The 23,405-nt window shown below is 49.5% G+C and overlaps 9 protein-coding genes and 1 non-coding gene across 10 annotated transcripts; 4 read left to right on the top strand and 6 right to left on the bottom strand.

The window, feature by feature from the left end:
• The first annotated feature begins 622 nt into the window (after nt 1-622).
• GGI43DRAFT_364518 (Arf family GTPase ARL3) lies at nt 623-1,754 on the top strand. The gene is made up of 2 exons (XM_083202435.1): nt 623-908; nt 1,005-1,754. Exons 1-2 carry the CDS (start codon nt 860-862, stop codon nt 1,592-1,594), a joined length of 639 nt encoding a protein of 212 aa, XP_083061369.1. The 5' UTR covers nt 623-859; the 3' UTR covers nt 1,595-1,754.
• A 159-nt stretch (nt 1,755-1,913) lies between these two features.
• Nucleotides 1,914-2,875, bottom strand: GGI43DRAFT_422526 (exosome non-catalytic core subunit RRP45; the record flags this gene model as incomplete). Its single annotated transcript, XM_083208123.1, has 2 exons — nt 1,914-2,631; nt 2,712-2,875. The coding sequence occupies 2 exons, from the start codon at nt 2,873-2,875 to the stop codon at nt 1,914-1,916; spliced, it is 882 nt and encodes a 293-aa protein (XP_083061368.1).
• Nucleotides 2,876-3,124: 249 nt separating this feature from the next.
• GGI43DRAFT_383284 (Pre-mRNA-splicing factor Cwf15/Cwc15) lies at nt 3,125-4,046 on the top strand (the record flags this gene model as incomplete). The annotated part of the gene is made up of 4 exons (XM_083203366.1): nt 3,125-3,157; nt 3,217-3,687; nt 3,758-3,931; nt 3,993-4,046. The coding sequence occupies 4 exons, from the start codon at nt 3,125-3,127 to the stop codon at nt 4,044-4,046; spliced, it is 732 nt and encodes a 243-aa protein (XP_083061367.1).
• A 178-nt stretch (nt 4,047-4,224) lies between these two features.
• GGI43DRAFT_383283 (xylulokinase) lies at nt 4,225-6,124 on the bottom strand (the record flags this gene model as incomplete). Its single annotated transcript, XM_083203365.1, has 3 exons — nt 4,225-5,430; nt 5,513-5,964; nt 6,064-6,124. 3 exons carry the CDS (start codon nt 6,122-6,124, stop codon nt 4,225-4,227), a joined length of 1,719 nt encoding a protein of 572 aa, XP_083061366.1.
• A 1,074-nt stretch (nt 6,125-7,198) lies between these two features.
• Nucleotides 7,199-7,278, bottom strand: GGI43DRAFT_t94. Its single transcript has one exon. It is a non-coding gene; the product is annotated as a tRNA-Arg (tRNA).
• Nucleotides 7,279-7,390: 112 nt separating this feature from the next.
• Nucleotides 7,391-9,165, bottom strand: GGI43DRAFT_364410 (cation efflux family-domain-containing protein). The gene is made up of 2 exons (XM_083202432.1): nt 8,184-9,165; nt 7,391-8,118 (listed from the first exon to the last, which is right to left on the bottom strand). Exons 1-2 carry the CDS (start codon nt 9,082-9,084, stop codon nt 7,499-7,501), a joined length of 1,521 nt encoding a protein of 506 aa, XP_083061365.1. The 5' UTR covers nt 9,085-9,165; the 3' UTR covers nt 7,391-7,498.
• A 479-nt stretch (nt 9,166-9,644) lies between these two features.
• On the top strand, nt 9,645-11,191 carry GGI43DRAFT_364426 (DHS-like NAD/FAD-binding domain-containing protein). The gene has a single exon (XM_083202434.1). It carries the CDS (start codon nt 9,865-9,867, stop codon nt 11,068-11,070), a length of 1,206 nt encoding a protein of 401 aa, XP_083061364.1. The 5' UTR covers nt 9,645-9,864; the 3' UTR covers nt 11,071-11,191.
• Nucleotides 10,898-11,848, bottom strand: GGI43DRAFT_364407 (DUF5321 domain-containing protein). Its single transcript, XM_083202431.1, has 2 exons — nt 11,351-11,848; nt 10,898-11,293 (listed from the first exon to the last, which is right to left on the bottom strand). Exons 1-2 carry the CDS (start codon nt 11,787-11,789, stop codon nt 11,121-11,123), a joined length of 612 nt encoding a protein of 203 aa, XP_083061363.1. The 5' UTR covers nt 11,790-11,848; the 3' UTR covers nt 10,898-11,120.
• A 152-nt stretch (nt 11,849-12,000) lies between these two features.
• GGI43DRAFT_364385 (peptidase family C50-domain-containing protein) lies at nt 12,001-19,083 on the top strand. Its single transcript, XM_083202430.1, has 2 exons — nt 12,001-15,281; nt 15,346-19,083. The coding sequence occupies exons 1-2, from the start codon at nt 12,118-12,120 to the stop codon at nt 18,446-18,448; spliced, it is 6,267 nt and encodes a 2,088-aa protein (XP_083061362.1). The 5' UTR covers nt 12,001-12,117; the 3' UTR covers nt 18,449-19,083.
• On the bottom strand, nt 18,989-23,224 carry GGI43DRAFT_364382 (transcription factor domain-containing protein). The gene is made up of 2 exons (XM_083202429.1): nt 21,993-23,224; nt 18,989-21,888 (listed from the first exon to the last, which is right to left on the bottom strand). The coding sequence occupies exons 1-2, from the start codon at nt 23,090-23,092 to the stop codon at nt 19,719-19,721; spliced, it is 3,270 nt and encodes a 1,089-aa protein (XP_083061361.1). The 5' UTR covers nt 23,093-23,224; the 3' UTR covers nt 18,989-19,718.
• Between the last annotated feature and the right edge of the window lie 181 nt (nt 23,225-23,405).

Below are 23,405 nucleotides of genomic sequence, written 5' to 3'. Positions count from 1 at the left end.
TACATGTATCAGAATTACAAAGAGCACGTGTAAGAAGTTGGCACTACCACACGGCCAAGACGGAAATGCGGAAGACTGATCCCAACAGTATAAGTGGGCTCAGACAAGCCAATAACCGCATCCCTAATGACATGTCTCTAGCAAATTAATGACTGAATCTAACTGAGCAGCAGATAAGCTCATATAGCCAAATTGCAGCGATGATGGCTGACTTATACAGACAAGAGGCATACTACATAAGTACATGTAGATAGATACCTCAACGAGCACTTACAGTACGTTGAGCTACCTGACAGTTTACAATACATTTTACACCTCCAACCAAAGTATAATACATGTATTCATCCATACCTACATCCAGCATTCCAACTATTCAACAAAATGGAGCAAAATAAATTAAAGTCAAAATTCATGCTATAATGTCAGTAAATGAGCCACTCCTATGTCCGCTTGCAGCCATTAATTGCTCTCAGATTCAAGCAGCCACTGGCGGGGCTCTTCGGCGCCTGGCGCGGGGTGGGGAGACGTTCTCGGAGCCGCTCACAAAAAAGGAACACGGGCTTTCGTCGGCCCAGGATCTGGTGACGGGCCTGATTACGGCCATCGCCTCGCATCAGCCTCCCATAAGCAAGATCCAAGGCCGATTTGTGTCGCCCCTCGAACTGTGGCTTTATGCTCTGCTGCCTGTCGCATATTACTGTTCATTCACCAACTGCTCTCCACCCCTGTAGCCTGCCAACTAGGCGCTGATCAAAGGAGCCAGCTTGTCACAGCTCGACTTGCGCGATCCGACGTCGAATCCATCTTTAGTCTTCTACATGACATAGAGTAGAGCTTTGAGAAGCTTTACCCCTTGACAATGTACCACCTTGCCAAAGGCCTGTATATGCTGGCAACCAGCAAAGAAGGTTAGTTAATCATCGCTGGTTTAGCGCGCCTCAATTTTCTGCCATGTCTCACGTTGTATCCATCCTCTCTCTAACGCAGTAGCTTTTTGCATATAGAATACTCCGTCATCCTCCTTGGCCTCGACAATGCCGGCAAGACGACCTTCCACGAACAGGTCAAATCCATGTTCCTCCCCAATGCGCCCGAACCGAAGCTCAAGACGGTCCCCACCGTCGGTCAGAACGTCTCGACGATAACCCTGCCAGACATGTACCTCAAGCTCTGGGACGTTGGTGGCCAGCACTCTCTGCGCAAGCTATGGCAGAGTTACTATGCCAGCTGCCACGCCATCGTATTCATCATTGATAGCACAGATATCGGCGACGGCGACCTAGAGCACGAGAATATCGGCCGATTGGACGAGTGCCGGTTGGTTCTGGAAGACGTATTGCAGCACTCAGAGACAGAAGGCGTGCCGCTATTAATATTAGCCAACAAGCAAGACAGAGAGGACTGCGTCGAGACGATCCGGATCAAAGAGGGACTTGTGAAGCGGGTCATGGAGGGCGAGAAGGGCGCCGCTATTCGCGACTCGCGAGTGCTTGCCATGAGTGCGCTGACGGGCGACGGCGTAAGAGAAGCGATTGATTGGGTGCGGTCAAGGGTTCAGTGGAATAAGGAGTCGAGACCACCTGTTATGAGGTAGCGAGCGGGTCTTACTTTGCGATACACACGACATGGAGGAGAGGGGAATCCAAGGATTTGGCCTTACGGATGGACAACGAAGTTGTATTTTGCGTGAGGTGTTGCGAGGCGTTTTTGGTTGGATAGAAGCTGGGTCATGTTCTGCTCTTTATATCTGGTTATCATCATATCATGGCGAAAGCTGAGCACATTCATCAGCGAAAAACTCGTTTCGGGGTATCATGCATTTTGTTTTGCCGTTTTTTTTTTGTTTCTATTCTTGATTAACGGTTAATATATAGACCATATCATCGCCCTTTTTGTTATTCTGAGCATTATCTTCATCTCTCATTCTCCGCAGATAGTTCAGCCATCAAGCCACCCTTGTCTCTCCTCTTCGCATCCTCTGCCAGTCTCGCATCAACCAAATCCGTAAACTCCTTTGACTTTGCCAGCGCCATCTGTGCACACTGTATAATCAACGTAGCTTCTACGGGCTTGCCTCCCAACTTGGAAATCTGGCATATTTCACCATGCTTGTTCAAGCTAAACGTCACGCTACCCACCCGTAGCTGTTCTTCCAGCCATGTTGTGTCCACCAAGACGATCTCGCCGTCTTCGCCAAAGAAATCAAATGTCGTACAGAATGGAGAATGCAGCCAGCTCAATGGCACGGGTTCGCGCTCCGCTGCTGTGTAGATAGTAAGTGTCTCGCCCTCTATGCTGGTGTCTGGTCTTCGGAAGTGCCTCAGGGCGGCTACAACGGCCAAACATGAGCTGTCGATGAGGTTGCCGTCGGCGGATAGAATGTGCAAATCGACTCTGACGGACCAGCATTTCTGTCCGGCGATTAGACAAAGCGACTCTGTATCCAGAGCTCCAGATCTCCGGACGGTCTTTTCGAGGAGTCTGGCGAGTAAGACTTCAGCCTCGGTTGGCCGGTTCACCTCGAATGAAGGGGCGACCATGGGGCCGAGCTCTGAAGTAATTTGAAAGATGCCATCAAAGGGTCGATCAGAGAATGGGACTGTGACTTCTGCTGATACCTTGGCCAATACCCTGAATGAGAACCGAGTTAGTAATCCAATTTGTATTTTTGTTCCAATAGAATAAAGAAATTGAGCAGAAATTGAGCTTGCCTTGTTTTTCCCAGCTTTACATCTGCCACGCCGTACTCATCGCCAAAGCTGAGTTCTAGAGGTCTAAACTGATCAAGTTTTCGGCTATCCAATCGCAATCCCTCGCTAATGGCCTGAAGGGTAAATGTCCGTTCGCTTAATGATGGCTCTGCTTCTCGAGGCATGGTGAATTTGGTGATTTATAATATTTGGTTTGAGAAACTAGCTTCTTCAACCTTTTAGAGTTGGTGATATGAGATCTCAGAGAGATCCTAGAGCGCCGCTGAAAAATTCTGCCGGGCGGTGTGCATAAAGTCGCCTGCATCTAAGCTGCTACCGCGACGTAATTGAACGACAACGCGCTTGGCTTTTTTACTAATTATCCAATCCATTTCAATTGTTCAGCGTCCTTTATCACAAAATAATCTCCAAAGATGACTACCGCTCACAGACCTACTTTCGATCCCGTAAGAATCCGTCTCTCTGAATACGAAAGCGCAAACAGCAATGCTAACGTAGAGATCAGGCTCGAGGCAAAGAGGCCCTGCGTGGCCCTGCCTACCACCAGCGACTCTTACCAGCTCACACTCAGCTCAAATACCGAAAAGCCGGACAAGGCGGCGATGCCGATGAAGAGCCTACCCGCGATCTCGCTGCTGAGCTTCTTGCCGCCGAGGCCGCCCACTTCAAGAAGAAGAACGGTGGCGTCCTGGCCCCTGAGGACGACGCAGATGAGGATACAGAGACGACATCAGCGCGAGGAGAGAAGAGACCGCTGCAAGGACAGTCTACGAATGGCGATGAAGACGGAGAAGAAGATGTGGAGGCGAAAAGAAGGAGGATATTAGAGGAGAGCAGGGATATCGATGCAGACGACTCTAGTGAAGAAGAGGAAGACAGCGATGAAGAGGAGGATAGCGATGACGATGAAGATGCAGAGCTACAAAGAGAATTGGAGAGAGTGCGGAGAGAGCGTGAAGAAAAGAAGAAGAAAGAGGTATTGTCACACCATTCAAATAATCGAGGGAACACTTGTGCTAATCATTATGTCCTTCCCTGGAATATAGGAAGAAGAACGAGCAAGAGAAGAGCAAGAAGCCCGAGAGCGAGACATTGCGCTTGGAAATCCCCTCCTCAACAAGCAGGATTTTACCATGAAGCGCCGGTGGGACGATGACGTGGTGTTCAAGAATCAGGCGAGAGGGACGGAAGACAAGAACAAGAAGAAGGAATTCGTAAATGTGAGTTTTGCTTGTTCACCCATATTTCAAAAGGAATATACTTGCTAACTTTCTTCTTTAGGATATGCTGCGTTCTGATTTCCATAGACGGTTTATGAGCAAGTATGTTCGATAGAGAGTTACGGCTTTTGTTTGAAATATCCAGGGTTAGCGAGGGCAAGATTTTCTTTAGCCACTTTATACTGTTTTTTTTCCTTTCTATTCTAGACTTAGACGCCATCAAAATAAACCAAAGGCCTCTACTGGCGTGATTACATATCTATTGGCACACTTGAAAGCACATCTCCCCTTTTTCAATGCTCTTCCTCTGCAAGCAACCTACCCTCCATCTCTTCAAAAGCACCCAAAACCTTGCCGTATTTCTGATACGTTCCCTCTCTGTAACCAATATCCACCTTTTCGATAGAACCCTCCTCCGTCCACCGCTTTCCAATCAACTCGTCAAACGTCTCGCCGTCCTTCCTCTCCAGCGCCCAGAGTGCCTTGTACGCACCACCCAAGGCACATGCATTGCCGCCCACATCGAGCTTATACACGCCGTCCGCTCCGCCAAGGACCTCACCAAGGACTTGTGTGATGGCCGGGTTCAAAGATCCGCCGCCGACAAGGTAGATTCGTCGAGGCTGTGCGGGAAGGCTATCTCGCGGGCTGTAGACGAGTTTCTGGGAGCGAAGCCGCATAGAAAGGGCCTGGGATTCGACAATGGTACGGGCATCGGTCTCCTTGGACCAGCCTTCTGCTGACTCCTTCAAGTCGCTGCCGTCGTTGTTGCAGGTGAAGCGCCATGTTCCGGCGCGAATGTTCGGTACGGTCTCCCGGAGGTAGAAATACAGACCGAGTTTAGCACGATCGTTCTCGCTGTTCACGTCCAAGGGGGGTGTATCCAGTACGGCTTTGTTAAAATTCTCCCATCCTGTTGCGCCACCTTCAGGTTTGGGCAAAGTATCACGGACTTTTTCACGAGCCAGGCCGCCGTTTTTGTAGCAGAGCATGAACATGTAGTTGCCGGGCGTTGTAGGGTGGTTGAAGAAGTGATATGAGCCGTCGGGCTTGTATGTAGGTGTGTTCATGAGGAAAGTGGTTGATGTTCCCAGCGAAACAATGGCGTCGAGAGGTCGTAAGGGGAGAGCCAGAATGGTGGCTGGGTTGTCGCCTGTGAAAGAGACAATCTGGCATTCCGGGCTGAAGCCGTACTTGGAGACAAAGTACGATGAGATGGCGCCCATCGAGCCTCCGCCGTCCATTCGTGGTTCGCCGAGTTTCGCGCGCAGATCGGCCGCGCCTTCGGGTCCGGCTGAGAGTGCGAGCAGGCGCTCACTCCATGTCTGGTTGGGGATGTCCCAGAGATTCATGCCGCAGACGTCGCTTACATCGAGGGGAGCGATGGCGCCCATGAGGACAGAGGCAAGCCATGACGATACCAGGGATATCCGCTTTGAGTTTGCGTAGACTTCTGGTAGGACCCTTTTGATTCTCATAATTTGAAGTCCTGTGAATCTCTAGTAAAAGAAACTGTGTTAGTATCGTATATAAAGAATGAAAGAGGCCATCTTTCTCTTCCTTTCCACTGCTTCAACTTACATGATGAGCACCACTTCCCGTAGCCTCCGCCAACTTCTCTCGATCTCCCAACTCGGCATCAAATGCCTCCAACTCCTTCTGCGTGCTGTGATCCTGCCAATTCGGCGCAAATTCATGTGCCAGCGACTTCTTCAGCTGCTCAAGGAGAGATTTTGCAGGGCTCAAACCCCGCAGCAACTCCTCCGCCTGAGCGTTCCAGAAGACGCTGCCGTGCTGCTGGCCAGAGCCGCTAATACCCTTGATTCTGCTCATGGGTATGGGAGCAATTGCCTTGGACAGGCGCTCCAGAACGAGGTCGAGTGATTCCAGCCATATTGCAACGGGGGCGTAGACCTCGCCGGTTTGATCTTTCACGTGGACGCCCTTGTGAATACCGTACTTGGCGCCAAAGTCCTGGTCAAAGTCTACTTTTGCTTCGGCCACTGTTTTGAGGTCGGAGTTGACGACGATGGCTTTTGATGGTGCTTGTGTTAGCCAAGGTATCCCGTATGTGAGAGTGGTGGTGAGCGTGACTTGGTGAGACGTCATATAATTGCTCAATTACAACTTACCCTTAAGTTGCTGGGTTGAAAGGTCAAAGCCCAGGTACAGGGGGCCGTTATCTGCACTCATAGTCGCAGGTTTGATACTGAAATCTCCAAATTATCAAGAGCGAATGTGTACTCCTATATCCTGTAAACGGATGATTGAAGGGGATGCTACTATCAGCGGCAATAAGTAAGTATAGCTCAGAACTATGTATAACTTCTTTGTTGTTGCAATAGCCCCGAATGTACGCTTGAAAAGGGTATTCAAAATCAAAATTTAGCTTTTACGGAAGACGATTAAGATGAATATGTCGCATCCACGACGTAATTGCCACACCACCACAAGCTGGCTTGACATATAAGCATATATAACGGCTATCCCATGATCGCTGCTAGGAGGGAGGTGGAGAAGCGCTTAAGCGTTCCTCCGATTACTCGGAGGTAAAAGCTAAACTATTAGGCTAAAGTGGTAATGATTTACAAACAGTTTTTGTGGACTTTAGCCACCGCTATGATTGATTCAGAGTCTTTAGATCATTCTTAAATTTTTCGACTTCTCAATAACTGGGACTCGTGTGTTAGTGTCTCCGTCTGTATTGGTGCGGTAATGGCAGAAGTTGTTGTTGAAAGATGTGGATTAACAGGGTCTTTGTTATCAGCAATTTAGCCTAAATAGCACTTTTGTCGCTGCTACCACTAGTTACAGGACTTTATATGCGACGGGGCAGTGTATACTGTACATGTTATAGAGCTAGCATATCCTGGGACTATCAATTCCTGTGAATGTTACCACGACAAAGATAGAACAAATAGAACATCACAGGGCTTGAGTGCTGAAATAAAGATTCCCATCCACGTATCTTCCAATTTGATTTTTACTTTATTTAAATGGAATAGACAATAAAAATATAGAAGAAGACTGGACCTATTTTAACACAGGGGTGTAGCTCGACCATGAACTTTACCTACCTAGTAGCTAGGACTAGAACTCAGCTGGAACAAGAACTCATGAACGAACCCATGAACTCATTTACGGAAAAAAAGGCAATCTGCGAATAATATTCCACGAGACAGGGACAAAAAAAAAAAAAAAGGTAAAAAAATAAAAAGGAAAAGAAAAAAAATTAAATCCCATTTCTCAGATGGGGGATTGAACTGTTGACCGAGACAGGGGTCGAACCTGCAACCTCCTGATGTACTTAATCGTAGTCAGACGCTCTGCCATTGAGCCACACGGCCATTGAATTGTGATTGACGACCATCCCCAAATGCTTCAAAAACGCAGCGACGCCAGAAGAACCACCTTGGAGAAGCAGAGTCGGGACCGAAGCCGGAGGGGTCTGTATAGTACTACGTAGTAGTAATAATAATCATTTAACAATGGGGTCTAATGCTGCCATATCTAGCTGCGGTTTATATACAAAAAACAAAAAACCAGGGAAATGAGGTTGTTGTATCTCTAATGTTTGTGTTTGTGGTCATGGTCATGATCATGATCGTGGTCGTGCTCCTCCTCTTGGTCCGATTCTTCCGAGACACTCGCCCGAGCGCTGCCTGGGATGAACTCGTCAAACTTTCGGTTGACATCTCCATCGCGAGACACGAATCGCACACGAATTCGCTTCACTCCACGCACTTTGCCTCCCACCTGGGTGCGGACGGCATCTTCCAGGTCCTTCACGTCGTTCACGGTCCATGCGCCAGGCACAGCCATCTCCAGGTCGACTAGGTAGTTGGGGCCAGATTTGGTTCCGGTGATATCTCGCAATTCGGCTTGATGTCCTTCGCTGACGTTGGCAATGGCCCTGTGCGCATGCTTACGGACAGATGATTTCACTTCGTCATCCAGGCTCTGGTCAATCAGCTCCAAGAAGGCGGCTTTGGAGTTGCCTAGGCCGGCTTGGAGCACCATGATGGAGATGAGGAGACCGCCGACGGGATCCAGCCAGGCAGCATTTTCGAATACATTGGCACCGACAATTACAAAGAGCGTCACGATACCCGTCAAGCTGTCGATGCGATGGTGAACGGCATTGGAGGCGAGGACCGACGACTTGCGCTCGCGCGCAACTTTCATAGCTGTAGGACACGTACACGTTAGAAGGGCATTCATTTGACAGAGAGAGGGGGGACTCTTGACATACTAGCTCGATATAACCATTCCTTTACCAGAATCGTGGCTGCTGCCAACCAAGCTGCGTGTATGCTGGGGATACCGAGATCTGTGTGGCTGTGGGAGTGACTGTGTCCATGGTGGGCGTGCTCCAGCATGTGATGCGCCGTCTCTGGATCCCAATGGCCGTACAATGTCATTGCACTTTCAAAGCCCATGTAGCAGCCTCCAACAAGGAGCATGCCAGACACGCCTAGCGCGCCCAAGCTCTCAACCTTGCCAAAGCCCAGGGGGAATCGGTCGGTCGGCGGTTTGATGCTCCAGGAGACGGTCGCGAGCGTGAGGATGTCGGAAGCAAGATCAGCAATGCTGTGCCAGCCGTCGGCAATCATGGCCTTGGAGTTGAACGCCCAGCCGCCGATGAACTTGGCAATGGCCATGGCCAAGTTACTGAGCAGGCCAATCCTCGTTATGCGCACACCGGGGTCGTTCTTGTCGGCCGAGGTGAGGTAGGTGTTGTCATGGTGGTGGTGGTGGCCGAAGAGGCCGTGGCTATGGCCGTGGCCATGATTGTGGTCGTGATCGTCGTGGTTGTGACTATGATCGCGTGCCTGGCGAGCGGCGCCCATGATGAAGGGCAGCGAGCGAATGCGGCCGCGGAAGACGGGGCGGATGAGGAGCACGGAACTGCGCGCCGTCAAGGTGTTGGCTAGCGCAACGTAGCAATTGGACGACGCCGACGGCGAGAAGGGCGACACGATGGTGGACGGCGATGACAGCGTCTGGAGGGCTCTGCGGGTGCAGGATTGGTGTTGAGGTGTCCTCTGCTGGAGGCTAAATGGCACGGCCAGGGCGCGGCGCTGGCCAGCAGCCGCCGCCCCAGAGCCGCACCGCACGGCCAGGCCCGTGGAGCGCCTGGCCTGAGCAGACATGCAGACGCAGCGCCTTTTGTTTCACCCGTTTCAGGCGAGAGGACAGACGAGATTCAGGGCAATGCGCCTGCGGGGAGAGGGCGGTTCAGGGCCGGGCCGCACGCGGACATGGGATGGGAGCAGGAAGAGATTATTTTTCTCAAGCGTTGCCTTTTCTGCCTCTTCATGCTGCAGGACCGAAGAGAAGTTGTCGGAGAGAGGGCGGCCGGGTCCGTCGTCCGGAGACCGAGTTCGCCGCGTCAGGCCACTGACCACCCAGGATTGAATTCCCGATGGAAGCGCTGCCAGCGGGCTTTCTGGCGCTGGCGCTGGCGAGATTAGCGCTGTAGCTACGGGGCATCGCTCGCCGGAAAGCTCCCTGACGTGCGTTGAATGCTGCGCTACAAGGTGCGTTGATGTAATGGTGCGTCTTCTTTGTCAGCCCGGCGCCTTGATCGGAGATCGTTTGGGGCTCGATCGGAATGGGACGTTGTTTATTATTAGATTAGATAATCATCCAGCATCAACATGAAGTCAATGGGGCCTTTTGGTTTATTGCGACTAGGCCGCAGCTAGCCAAAGACGGTGCTGCCCAGAAATGCGCCGTCGTGATCTTCTCGCCCAGATATACCGAACGTGCCAGACCCAAGTACATCTGCTTTCTGCTTTGCCGCTCCTCAACAAGCAAACAACCACACGCAGCTCATAAAATTATCTACTCGAGGTACCTGACGAGATCAAATACAACAGATACTGGCAGAAGTCTGCTTAGCAGTCATCAGCCCTTATGCCAGCGCTCCAATGCGGAAACCTTTGATGCGAATCCCTTACACTGACATTCTCCCGTCGCCAACAATCATCCCCGCCTCGGCTCACTCGCTCACCGGCGCTCTCACTGCCCTCCACAACTTCTTCGCTGCCCCTCCGCCTAATCGGCTGCCTCGCTCTACCGTTGTCCTCACAGGCGCTGGGCTCTCAGTATCGTCGGGCCTGCCTGATTATCGGGGACCCAATGGCACATATCGAGTGAACAAGACATATCGCCCCATCTACTACAATGAATTTACACAAAATCACGAGGCTCGAAAGAGGTATTGGGCGAGGAGCTTTCTTGGGTGGCCTAGTCTTCTCAAGGCAAATCCAAATACAGGACACTACGCTATCAGGGACCTGGGAGAGATTGGGCTGATCAGTGCGGTCATTACTCAGAATGTTGATTCGTTCCATCCTAGAGCTCATCCTCAGGTACCCTCGCTCGAGCTCCATGGCTATCTAAGGTCAACTAAGTGCACTACCTGCCATACCGAATATCCGCGTGAAGATTTTCAGCACCATCTTGCTCGGCTTAACCCTCGCTGGGCAGATCTACTCCGAGAAGCAATGGCATCGGGAGCTCTCGACACCGAGGATCCTGAAGAAAGGAAGTTCAAGGGCTTAAAAGTCAACCCTGATGGTGACGTTGACCTTCCCGATGCGCCTTATACCACATTTAGATATCCCCCATGCCCTCGATGCTTGGCCGACCCACCAATCAAGGCAGAGGGGTTCAGACATACAGTTAGGGCAGACAGCGATGGTGCATGGCAATTGCCAAGCACAGCTGGCATTCTAAAGCCTAATGTCGTCATGTTTGGTGAAAATATCCCCAACCATGTTCGAACTGCCGCTGAAGATGCTATCGATAATGCCGGCAGGCTTCTTATCCTGGGGACTTCGCTCGCTACCTATTCAGCGTGGAGGTTGGCCAAAAGAGCAAAGGATAGAGGTATGCCCATTGCTATCGTAAATATGGGCGGTGTGAGAGGAGAGGATCAATTCTTTGCCGACCTGAATCCCAGTCAAGCCGGCGAGCTTGCTGTAAGAGTGGAAGTATCGACGGATGAAGTGCTCCCAGCTCTGGTTTCACAGCTTCGTCAGAAGCTAGCATCAAGCTCATTATCCCAAGATGCCTCGATAGGCAATTCTTCGCAAGATAGCTCGTACGTCTTCAAAGATATGCTCTCTTAGTCTTCTGTAGATATAAGAAAAAAAAACTGCTCTGAGACATAGAGCATTACTCAAAAGAAATTTCCAAAACTGGCCGTCTTAGTCTTGACAGGTTGTTCTGAGGGCGGCTGTTGAGAAGTGCTCTCAGGTTGGCTTGTCGTCTTGACCTGGGCTTCCGTTTGCTTCTGCTTAGGCTGCTTCTCGGGAGTTCGAGATGCTTCGTCGCGCTCAATGGCTTGCAGCACTTCATTATTGGTCGTTAGCTATAAAATCGATGTATAACAGTTGAAGGAATACTCACCCTCTTCCCACTCTGTCTCTTTCTGAGGATCACCAGTACCCAGAATCCTTTCTACATCAACATCTTCTCCGTTTTGTATGCGCTGAACCACTTCTCGAAGCTGGGCTATCCGTAGTGACGACTGTCGCATATATCGGTCCGTCTGATTCCGCAGCGCAATCATTTGGATAGACATGGATCCGATAAATAGGAACATGACAATAAAATAAGTCGCCGGGTTCCAATCCTTCTTCTCCTTTGTCTTTAGCTTGCGGTTCGACTTGCGCATCGGCTTGGGAATAAGAGACTTCCAAAACGATCCTTCAACGATATTCACTGGCTTTATTTGCGCTGTACTAGCGAAGCGCAGCCCTGGTCTTGCATGCGCAATGCCATTGGCAGCAAGCGCCGCTATGCTTTGCCTTCCAGCGTAGAAGAGAAGCCGCTGAGAGGATGCCATTCTCGCAGTCGTGGGGGTTTTCTCTGGAATTTAATCTTTCCAACTGTCGCGAAGTCTTCTATTCTAGAATCCGGGGAATTTTAAACGGATCTCCGAAAAGCGCCCGTCTGATCCCGGCCAGTTGCCCTAGACAACCTCCGATGTTTAGCCGATACAGCGCTAAACCCAACATCCATGTTCACCAAATACATTGATTGTCGATTAACGATTAGGCTCATGCACTCATTTGTATAATCAGCCTCGCGCCACATGGCAGAATCTCTTTTTGGATTGGCTTTTGGGATATTGAGATGATATGGTTAACAGATCTCACGAAGAATTAACCTAGATGGCTTCTTTACAAGCAAAAGTCGACGCCGTCAAAGCGGCAGTCTCGTCAACGTCGACTTGCACGCCAGCAACAGTCGTAACACTCAAAGAGCTATTGCTCCCAGACCCCGAGGTACTAAATTCGAGATCAAAGTCCGCTGCCACTCGAACTACCAAGACGACATCTACGACGAGAACGAAAAGCGGCGCCGGAAGAGACAATGCCTCCAGCTCACAAACCGAGACTTTGAGCTCCCGCGAGAGAGCTGCTTTGGCGACTCATGTCATCAACGTTACGCTCAAGACCCTGTCCGAAGTAGCGAAGCCTCAACCCCCTTCTACACCGTCGAAACAAAATGGCGACTTCCGAGAAGCAGCAGGAAAGCAGTCAATTCGAAGATCTCTGTCTGCACCGCTTTCTCCCGTGCAGCCCAGGGCACTCAACCGCGTGGCTGCGTCTTCCACTAGTGAAACGATCCCGACGAAAGCACCCACGCCTGCCCAATCGACGGGATGCCTTGCCACAGTAGAGTGTGCACGCGTTGCATTTTCTGCACTTCGATCCCTCAAAGGCCCAACAAAACCTGAAGAGGCGGACTTTCAACTAGAAACAGGCATGTCCGCGCTGGTGGGGAAGTTGCTGGGCCTGGGGATGCATGATCAAGCTCTTAAGGAGCTGAGAGTGCTAAAACGAAGGCTGGACAGTATAATAAGTGGGAAACAGTCGACGAGTACCAAGACCGGGTCCGAAACCACCAATGCCACAGCAGTAATCGCTGACTTGTTGAATTTTCCGAGCGCCATCGCGAAGCCTTGCCTTGCGACCATCACAGGTTATCAGATGCAGGTTTTGAAGCTGGTTGCAGCGACTAAAAAGCCGTCTCATATAGAAGCTCTTCTTCCCCACCTTGGCGATTCATATGCCTCTTCTCCATTCAACCTCCTGTCTGCTCTCGCCAAAGATGGGGCCAAGGAGGCTTCAAAGGCAGCTCGTCAAATGGCTTCCATATCACAAATTCTCTTGTCCCTTGCGCCGAGCATTTCTAGTCAGGAAGATGCTGTAGCTATCGAGCCGCGACTTAGCCCATCCCCCAGCGCCGCCTTCGAGTTACAATCTTTGGCTTTCCGAATTCAGCTAAAATGGTGGAAGTTGGCCAATCATCAGGGACATATTGATAATGACCTACTCTCGCCCTTCTCTCGTTGCCTACGAGCTTACACCCGACGGCAGAAGCTAGATAAAGGCTCTGTTTACCAAATAATATCCGAATCCTTCGATAACATCCTGCAGCTTATTCGTTCCCAAAAGTATCTCCCAGCAACATCATTCGATTCACCTCTAGCATCAATACACCATATTTTAGGATCCGCAGCACAAGCAGAACGACGATATGCCGAGGCGCATTGTTGGTTCCAAGAATTGAAAGGCTCACTGGCCCCAGGGCAAGACTCCTCTGTTCTCAAGTGTGCAATCTCTGCGCGCCTCCTTGCTGTTGCGCTGAAGAAAGCTGACTTGAACCAAACCGTCGAGCCTCTCCTTTGCGAGGTCATTGAAGGGTTGGATGGAAGCCTTAGTGGAACAATGACGGAGCTGAACGAACTTCTCGAGAGCCTCTCGTTGGCGAGGCGTTCCGTCGTGGGCCTCCTGATGACTTGCTTGGGGCCAAGTGCTTCGAAAAGCACAGTTCCGAGCTCCCTTGCAGCATATCTAAAAACCTTCATTCTCAAGTATCCGCGATTTATACGCCGATGGATGGGGCTGCCACCAGGCAAAGACGTGCCGCCCAAGAATATCCTTCAGTTCGATCAGCGGCGGCAGCTGGTCGCACAATCCATAGGACAGACTCTTGACGCTACCCTGATGGTTGTCAAATGCGACATCCAGTCCGAAGAGAGTGGGTGGCATGCGGTTGATGATGTGCTTCAACACTGCGCTTCACTTCTCGAAACCATGACCGCTTCTAATCTGTCTACCACCAAGTTGGATAATCTTGGCTCCTACTCCGTCAAGATCTCAAGTCTTTATTTTTCCATCTTTTCTCAGCTTCGAAAGAAATCCGATCGGTCCAAAGACGAGAATAAGCGTCTCCTTCAGGCTTTGAACCGATCGATTGATATTGTTAAAGACTGTACGGAGGCCGAGCAAGAGAAAGCACAACTATCAACAAAACTGGAGATATTTGCAGATACGTGCAAGAGCTCTGGCAGGACTGACGATGCCGTACGCACGCTACGAGCAATTTGTTCCAATATGGCTGAGAGCGGCGCATTATCCGACGTTGCTACCGCTCTCTCTACACAGTCTCCAACTCGGGCGTGGGCTATAAACGACAAAGTATCCCTCATGTCACGCACTTTGCGTTCCATGGTTAGAGTTGACAGAGCGTGGAACGAATGGACCTTCCCGCTTCCTGAGACTGAGCGTGCTGCAGTTCTGGAACACTTGATAGACATCATTCTCACTAGCTCGTCCTCATCATCGCAGCCCCTTGGACTGTACGACGCAGGAGTAGCTGCGTTGCTTCGCATATACTCTCTGGAGAAGTATCCAGTTCGCCGCCTCCGTGTGTTGCTGCATCTTTACTACCAGAGCGTGGGAGAAGAGGAGCAGATGCTGAATATTGTTTCGCTTGCTGAGGAAACATGGGGACGTCTGGAGGTCGGGGCCAGGGCAGAAGATGCTTCGTTATCTCATTTCATCCCACATTTGCAAGCCTACTTTACATCCATTTTTGCATTGACGCACACGGATGGAACGATGTCTACGATGATTTACCAGGCAATCGACTCTTGGAAAAGCATCATCGGAGCCTGTCAGACGCATGATCAGATTTTTATGGTAATTGACGACCCTCAAGGTCTTCTGGATCATTTGCGATCGCTACACCAGCTTGCAGGCCTACGGGGGGAGACACGTCTCCAGCTCGCAATTTCCGAACTCAATATCGCCATATCGACGGTATTTGTTGGATCCGCGGAAGCGAGCGGCGACGGCTTGATCCTCGGTCACAGCCAGCTGGCAGCTCAATACGTCAACATTGGACTTTTCCCTCAAGCTTTAAAGACAATAGAGCAGACCCAGGAGCTTCTCACCCGCTACGATGGCCTATCCCGCCAAGTTCTTGCCGAGTTTTACCTCTCCCAGGCAGAGTATTACACGGGCATTGGCGATATGGATACTGCGTAAGTATTTCAATTTGTTATAAATCTTGATGTAGTGAGTAAATTAAGAGCTAATACTTTATAGCCTCGGATCTTTGTCCAAAGCTGGTGATATTTGTAACGCCCCGTATTCTTCTTGGGCCCAAAGCAAATCTCATGCATCCATGATCATGTCTATCACCTTGCTACTACAGTCCATTGCTATTCTTCAAACTGGAGATATTCAAAACTCACTGTCCTTTGTAAAGACGAGTGTTCGCATGCTTACTCATGATTGGACCAAATTAGAAGCAGCGCTGGGGGCCGGTACAAAAAGTCCAGATGCCAGCATATCAGATATCAACACCAGCAGCACAGATCTGGCTTCGACAAAAGGCAAAGTAGCTGGCCCTCGATTCTGGACTTTAGCCAGCCCCCTTCTTCGAAGTCTCTTACATATCTCTTCTGTATACGCTCATATTGGCATGTTCCAGGAAACTATTTACTATGCAGACTCTGCCTGGAAGATTGCGGAGAGTACTCAGTCTTCCCTCTACAAAGCACAGGTGGCCGCATGGACTGGCTCTGTTTATCTCAAGGCCGGAAAGCTGCCTAAAGCACTTGCTACCTTCAAAGATGCAGAAGAACAGCTACCGCGTGATACCTGTTCTGCTCGTGTACGCTTTGCTCGTCAACTCGGAGAGTTTTATTGGGAAATCGGAGACGATGAGAAGGCGGCTGAGTTTTTGAAAATAGCTGAAGAGACTGCCCATCTCCTCAGCATGCCCCAGGATAAAACCAGCGCTGGTACTGTTCAGGAACCCACTGTAGTTCAGGAACTCATTGCAAAGCCACAAAGTGCTGAATCTACCAAAATCACGAGAGCAAAGAAAACAACAAGGTCAAAGGCCAAAGTGCCAGCCGCTCCTAAACCCGCTAAGCGAGACACGCCTAGGCCTAAGACACCTGCGGCAGATATCGCACAGCTATCCAAAGACATATACTACGCATCACTGCACGCTGCTATCATCATGTCCCGTACTTTGGGGCTCATTTACCAGAAAGATTGGGCATCGGCTCTACAAGCTCTAGAACAAGTCAAAGATTTGCCCAAACTTGTCAGCGTACTTTCTCAAGAGCAAGTAATGACAGCCGTATCATTAATTGGACGTAGCATGGAGCAGATGATTTCCGATCCCGTCTTCTCTGTGATGCAGGACTCAACCATTTCGTTCCCTGCTGTCTCCGCTTCAACGGCTCTATCCGATAAATTGTCACATATGCAACTATCGATGAAAAATGAACTTGCTGGCGAAGGAGCTCAGAAGAATATTGATTATCCTGCTTTTGCAGACGCATTAGAGCGAGCGCAAGCACTTCTCGTAGGCGCTCACACTTCTGCTCTCTCTAGTGCCGATAGTAGCATGGTTCGTCGTATCTCTACGCTGCTTCAAAGCACAGTTATTTTCTTGTCGGCAACATTGGCTTCAAAATCTCTTCCACAAACAGGGTTGGGTACGATTGTTGTTGATATGGCTCGAAATGTGACATGGAAGCGAGAGCAGCAGACTATGGCCGGGCCCAATAACGATACGACCCCCATTCGTATTGCAACTTCAGTTGCTAAGCCGCCAACAATCGAAGCAGTGGCTGATATGACCAACTTTCAGGAGAACTATGTAGATTTGATCCCAGAGAAGTGGAGTGTTGTCTCCATTTCGCTGAGTGATAACCACCATGATCTCTGTATCACCAAATTCCAAGCGAACCAAGGACCGTTTGTTTTGCGTCTTCCGTTGGAAAGAGCTAACTCTCGGGATGCCGACTCCGAAGTTTTCAACTTTAAAAACGGCCGTGAAGAATTATTAGAACTTATAAAGCTAGCAAATGAAAGCAGTCACTCTGCAAGAGACTTTACTGCCAAAGGAGAGCGTGGAGCTTGGTGGGCAGAGCGAGAGGCTTTAGATTCTCGATTGAAGCGACTCCTGGTAACTATTGAGGCTACGTGGCTGGGAGGATTCAAGGGCATCTTTTCACAGCATTGCAAACAGATGGATCTGTTGGCGCGCTTTCAAAAGGACTTTCACCAAATGCTTGATAGAATCCTGCCGTCTCGAAATAAAAGCCGAGGGAAAAAGACGGCGAGCAAATCAAAGGTCATTACTTTGGATCCTCGGATTCTCAATCTGTTCATTGGCCTGGGCAATCCAATTGATCCTGACTGCGAGTTTGATGAGGCGCTGAATGATTTGCTTTACTTTGTCGTGGATATTCTGCAGTTCCACGGCGAGCGGAACGCTTATGATGAGATCGACTTTGACGGAATGGTCCTAGAGACATACGATGCTCTGCGTGGGTATCACAATGCTGCTGACTCTTCAGAGAGGGAGGAAGGGACACATACCATACTCGTACTTGATAAGCTTCTCCACGCTTTCCCTTGGGAGTCTTTGCCTTGCATGGACGGTTTATCTGTATCTCGAGTTCCTTCGCTCGCATGCCTTCGGCAGCTCATTCAGGATGCTGGTAGAGATCCGGCAAGCGAGTTACAGGGTCACTTTGTCTCAGCAAAAGCTGGATCTTATATCCTTAACCCTTCGTCTGACCTGAAGAATACGCAGACATTCTTCCAGTCAGCTTTTACAACCCTTTCATCGTGGAATGGTATCATCAATAAGGCGCCAAAGGAATCGGAATTTGAAAAAGCTCTTTCGACGTCCGAGATTATGGTGTATTTTGGTCACGGTAGCGGTGCTCAATATATTCGCGGAAAGACGATTCGACGCTTGGAGAAGTGCAAGCCGGCGACCTTCCTCATGGGCTGTAGCTCTGCAGCTCTCACTGATGCGGGAGAATTTGAATGCTATGGTCCAGTCTGGAACTACATGATGGCAGGTTGTCCTGCCGTAGTCGGTACGCTCTGGGACGTGACGGATCGTGATATCGATCGTTTTGCAGGCAAGACTTTTGAGGAATGGGGTCTCTTTGCCAGAGGCACCTTTGATGGCTCAACAAGCAAGAGCAAGAGCAAGGCTAAGAGTCGTGCTGAAGAAGTAGATGAATTAAGCCTCCCTGGAGGTGATGGGGCTCTGGGCGATGCATCCCTTGCTGAAGCAGTTGCGGGGGGGAGAAATGCATGTCGTTTCAAGTATCTTAATGGCGCGGCGGTGGTTTTATATGGAATTCCGGTTTACATCAAGAAAGAATGAGGTTTGGGTACATGGCAAGGAAAAAAGGGGACAGGAATGGGAAATGACACGAATAATGAACCAAGTGAGACTTGCATAGCATAGGTCACTACTAAAGCGTTTTTTTGGATAACGAAAGTATATAGAAGACCGTGGGCAATATGGTCTTGGATGGCGCTTGTTTATACCTTTCTTTTTTTTTTTTTGGGCATAGCGAGGCGTATGGACTCGAAGAGAGACGATGATGATAAAGGAATATGTCATAACTCGTATAATTGTTACAAGAGAAATATCGATGATGAAGACTTTATGAAAAAGAAAGAATTATACCCACAGCAAAATGTTATTGGCTATCTTATAAAAAATATGTGTATAAAATTGGGGAAAGGAATCGCAAAGAAGAATTCAAAAATCTATCGATTCACGCTGCAACTCTTTATAGTTCTCAATTTCCTTTTTACATGGAATTACGATTTACGGATAAATGATTTTAGAGAGAAGAAAAGACAAGAGAAACAGTGTCATAAGGGTAAACATATACTGCTATGTAAATTCATTAAAAGACTAGTAAGAATATTAATATAATGATACATCATCACAAAAGAACAAAACTAAGCAGAGTAAGTCAGTCGTATATGTCCCCACTCATATTCAAACAAAAAAAAAAAGAGAGTAGAATAGACAAAGAATAAACAGAAAGCAATTGAATAAACATCAACCGAGAAGAAAGAATATCATCAGGAAGAAAAAAAAAAGGCATTTCATTCAATTGTGTCGTTCGTTCCAAAAATCGCTCTTTTTTCTCCACAAGATATACTAGAAAATAACAGGCATAGAAAAAAACAACCAAGCGACATATATACTAGACAGCCCAATCATTAGGCGTCTTCCGACCTTCCCCCAAAAGACTAATTTGTGTTCCCTGGGTATAATATATAGATATATGTCCGTTTGAAAACAAAGAAAGATATCCAAATATCCACCCTTTCCGAAGCGCCATTTTTCCCTTGAAATGCTTGTTTTTGTTTTCTCATCATCTGACGTTATGACAAGAGATAATGACAGTAAGCAGTTAGTAGTTGCTGCTGTCTTGTAATTGTTAGATAAAATGAGTTATACTTAAAGGGGAATCCGCATCATTCAAAGAACGTTGATGCAATCTCCAATTCGTATTTATCGTAGTTTGCTACTGCCCCCAGTAGCAGCTTTGCATTCTTTGAATAATCATCAAACGGCCACGGGAATATACTGCACAGAGCTGCGGGCTTATTGAGCATAAGAAGGTGCTGAGCTACATGCCACCCTGGTGATCAGCCATAAGCATTCCTCCATTGCTGCCGAATAGGGCTGCAAAAGGGTCAACGCTCCCAAATCCCATATCTTGGCCTCCATCTAAATTCAGAAACCATCCTGGTGTCGCATCTTGGTTCAGATATGGGGTTAAACCATTGTGGCTCTGGTCCATCTGACCCTGGCCGTGAGCATGTTCGCCGCTCATACCTTCAACTTTCAGGCTTTGTTGGCCGTGGATCTGCGAATTAGCCGCTGCGTTATTTCCAGACATATTTCCCCAGCTGTTAGACCCATTCATCATATTTTGCATGCCGCTTACACTCCCAGACTCCATTGAAAAGTCGCTGTAGTTGGACTGCATTAATGTATCTGGCGGCTCAATATCCATCGAAAGCATATCAGTTGAGAAAAAGTTGGAGAAAGGCATGCTCTGAGGAAATTGTGCGGCGTTGGCAGGACTTATTGGTGATATGAGAGGGTATGCTGGATTTTGTGGTTGTGATACGGTAAGAGGATTGAAGTTGGATGGGTTAGTGGTCTGGACTCCGAGCGTATCCGAGAACCTGGGCGGCTGCCGAGATTGCTGTTGCATAGCCAATCTCATCTGTTCATGGAGATGCTGTTCACTTGCCGCCGCTGTATGCTGTTCACTAGACTTTTGCTGGTCTGTATTGTTTGCTACCGCGACGGCTGGCCTCTTCGAGGAAGCTTTGCGCTTGGCCGCACCGGCTCGTGGCCCTTCCTTGTCGTTCTGCATTGGTCCAACAGTTATGAAGAAATCTTCAATTGACTGCAACTCTGACTTCTGCTCCAATGCACCATCTTCGCCCTTCTCTTTCTTCCTATACATGGCAGGATCCATGTAGTCTGTGTCCGAAACTCCATGAGGATAACGGTTGAACCAGTCAGAATATTGCAGAATTGGCGATGATGCGGTGCTACCATTTGTAGGACCACCGGTGCGGGATGCTTCCAGGGCGTTTCGAAACTGAATACGAATATTCTCCACCATCCAGTGAAACATGCCCCAGTACTTCATCATGTTACGCAGAAATCTTACGTTCACGCTGGAATTTGCCTCGGCTGTGGCTTTCATCGCCGGGTTACCAGAAAAGATACCAGTGATGTGGATGGCAGCTGAAGAGAAGGCGCAGTACCCGGCAAATGGAGTTGATATGCTGCACTGTACCTCTTCAGCATCCCTGAGAAGATCAGATATTTTGTTAGCGGCCAAGAAAGTCTTGACATTAGCCTGCGCTATGAATTCGTTGGGTGCCTCTTCGCCAATACGATCTCGAGAAAATGAAACCGCAGCTTGGTGAAGGAAGAGCAAATTTTGCTGGATAGCCATGTGCAGGAAAATGAGATGTTTTGCGGTGCTTTCGGCTCGGTGAATCTCTAGAGCCTCGCGGGTACATTTAAGGGAATCCGGGAGAGTACGTTGCAGCTCTTCAGTATCTCGCACTAGCTTCGCATACTGGGAATTCTTGTCCCACATTGGATATGCATCCTGTTCCCTTCCACCTTGGTTTAAGTAGGTAACAACACGACCCCAAATGGATATTGAGCGGATAGTATAGGCTGCTGCACCCATGTTGTCACGCGGCAAGACTCCTGTTTGACCTTGGTCGTTTAGCTCACTATTCGGAACGGTGCCGTCGAGGTACTCTGTCTGTGCTGGCATATCAAATTGGAAATGTCTCTCCGCGACGGGTAGAGGTATTTTAAGGGTGTCTTCTTTGATGAACAGAGGCCGATCTGTTCCAGAGGAGTTGAAGCGGTCCATCATAAAACAAGCCCACATGACGCGGCGACGAATTTCGCGATCGATGAAGCTCAGTTTGATCTTCCTGCTTCGCATCTGGGGATCATATTCCAAATCTTTATGCAAGTGAAGAGCAAAGGCCATACGAATGGCCTGTCCACCCAAAGCCCAGGCACGGCCGCCATGGCAAGTTCCGAACTCATGCATGCCCAATATGAGGAGACATGTCAATATTGTTATGTTGGGCCAGTCATATCGTTTTGTGCAAATTTCTCTGGCGTGAGAGGCCCACTCCTCTCCACGCATAAACTGTTTGGTCGAAGAGGTGAACTTTGGGCTTGACGTGAAGCGTGCTGCGATGGCACAAACAGAGAGAACAAGCACTGGTGGTAGTGTATCATTCCTAAAACTCGCATTAGCAGCTGCACTGATAGGGTTGAATGAAATGGGTAGGGCACTAGGAAGGAAAGGCGACGTGCTTCATTCCCCGTGGAAAATTGATCGTACTTTAGTTTGCGGATGTAGCTCGGTTTATGGAGGAGATGATAAGACTGGCCGTAGACATTGTCAAAAAAGACCTCGGTAAGGTGCTCCTGGACATCCTTGGGAGGAAGAGCATCCCTTCCCTCGCGCAGCAGCTCGGTTTCTTCTGCCTCGCGAGACTCTGGTGTGCCCGCCTGATCTTCCGGTAGCTTTGGCCTGGGGGCCTTGGCCCATGCTTCAAGATCCCGGCCGAAGGCTTCGTCAGCATTGCGCTTCTTGGTGGTAGTCTTATTTGACGTCATTGTGCCAGTCCCTGGGATGGCAGGCTTCACAACGGCGCGGGGGACCGAGGATATCGAATCCTGATCAGACTTGGGGAGTATCTTGATGATGCGTTCTTCCATCCGCTTGAGCCGCTTGTCGAGCATGGCCATATAATCGGTGCGCGGGGCGGCTTTTCGGGTAGTGACTTTGTAAACACAAGGGATGCGTGACCTCATGCAGTGTTTGCAGGCAGGCTTTTCTCCAGAGCAGCGTATCTTTTTGCGACGGCATGCGATACAGGCAAGCGGCAATCGTTTCCGGTCCTTGCCAGCTTTGGTCTTGAGCTCACTCCAGGCAGGAGGAGCTGAGGCAGAGTCGTCTTTCGATTTGCCTCCTAAGTCTGTGCCATCGCCGCGATTCTGATTCATGTGGCCGAAGTCGTCTGCATTCCCGTCATCGGTGATGGAGTTGGACGCCGGAGTCGATATCCTGGCCATCGAGCTGTTTGTTAGTTCCAGATTCGGCGTCGGCGGATCAAGAATTGGCACGAAGGGCTGTCGTGTAATGTTATTCATGGCACTCATGTTATGTGATGGCGGAAGGGAGGCAATGGCGCCGGGCTGATGCTGCGAGAAAGGGTCGGACTGGTGGGCGAGAACGGCTTGATCGGGCATGGCGGAGAAGGGAAAGTTAAAGTCGCTGAAGTGAGGGTTGCCACCCATCATATCGTCTGAAGGTACCTCGCCTTGCCCACCGCCAGGAGCTGGCTCGCGCTGCGGGTATAGCTGGGACGTGGAATCGAAGCTCTGGCGGTGGGCGTTGCGAAACTGGCGGTTCATGCCGTCCCGGCTGTCCGACATAGCTGGAATCCGGACTATAGGCCAAGAAGACTGAGCGGCTCTCTATGTTTGAGAATGGGAGGATATGGCGGCTCGTCAGGCCGATTGCTGGTCATTTCACGACTCTTAATACTCGTTGCAATACTGGCAGCACCGTACTTTGTCAAAAATGTGTCAGAGAAGAAGGAAGAGAGCCGATTCCGCTGGGAAGCTGCAAAAACACACGGCTGGAACACTGGGCTGCTGGAAGTTCAAAGTCCGATTGATTCTCCAGCAGCCAGAGTATGAAGATGGCGATGCAAGGGCTATGATGCGCAAGGCGAGACAGTTGCAG

This window comes from Trichoderma evansii, assembly GCF_050947405.1.
Source record: "Trichoderma evansii strain SZMC 28006 chromosome Unknown GGI43scaffold_8, whole genome shotgun sequence".
Lineage (NCBI taxonomy): Eukaryota > Fungi > Ascomycota > Sordariomycetes > Hypocreales > Hypocreaceae > Trichoderma > Trichoderma evansii.
Note: the sequence above shows the minus strand (reverse complement) of the source record. Positions and strands in the feature narration are given on the sequence as shown.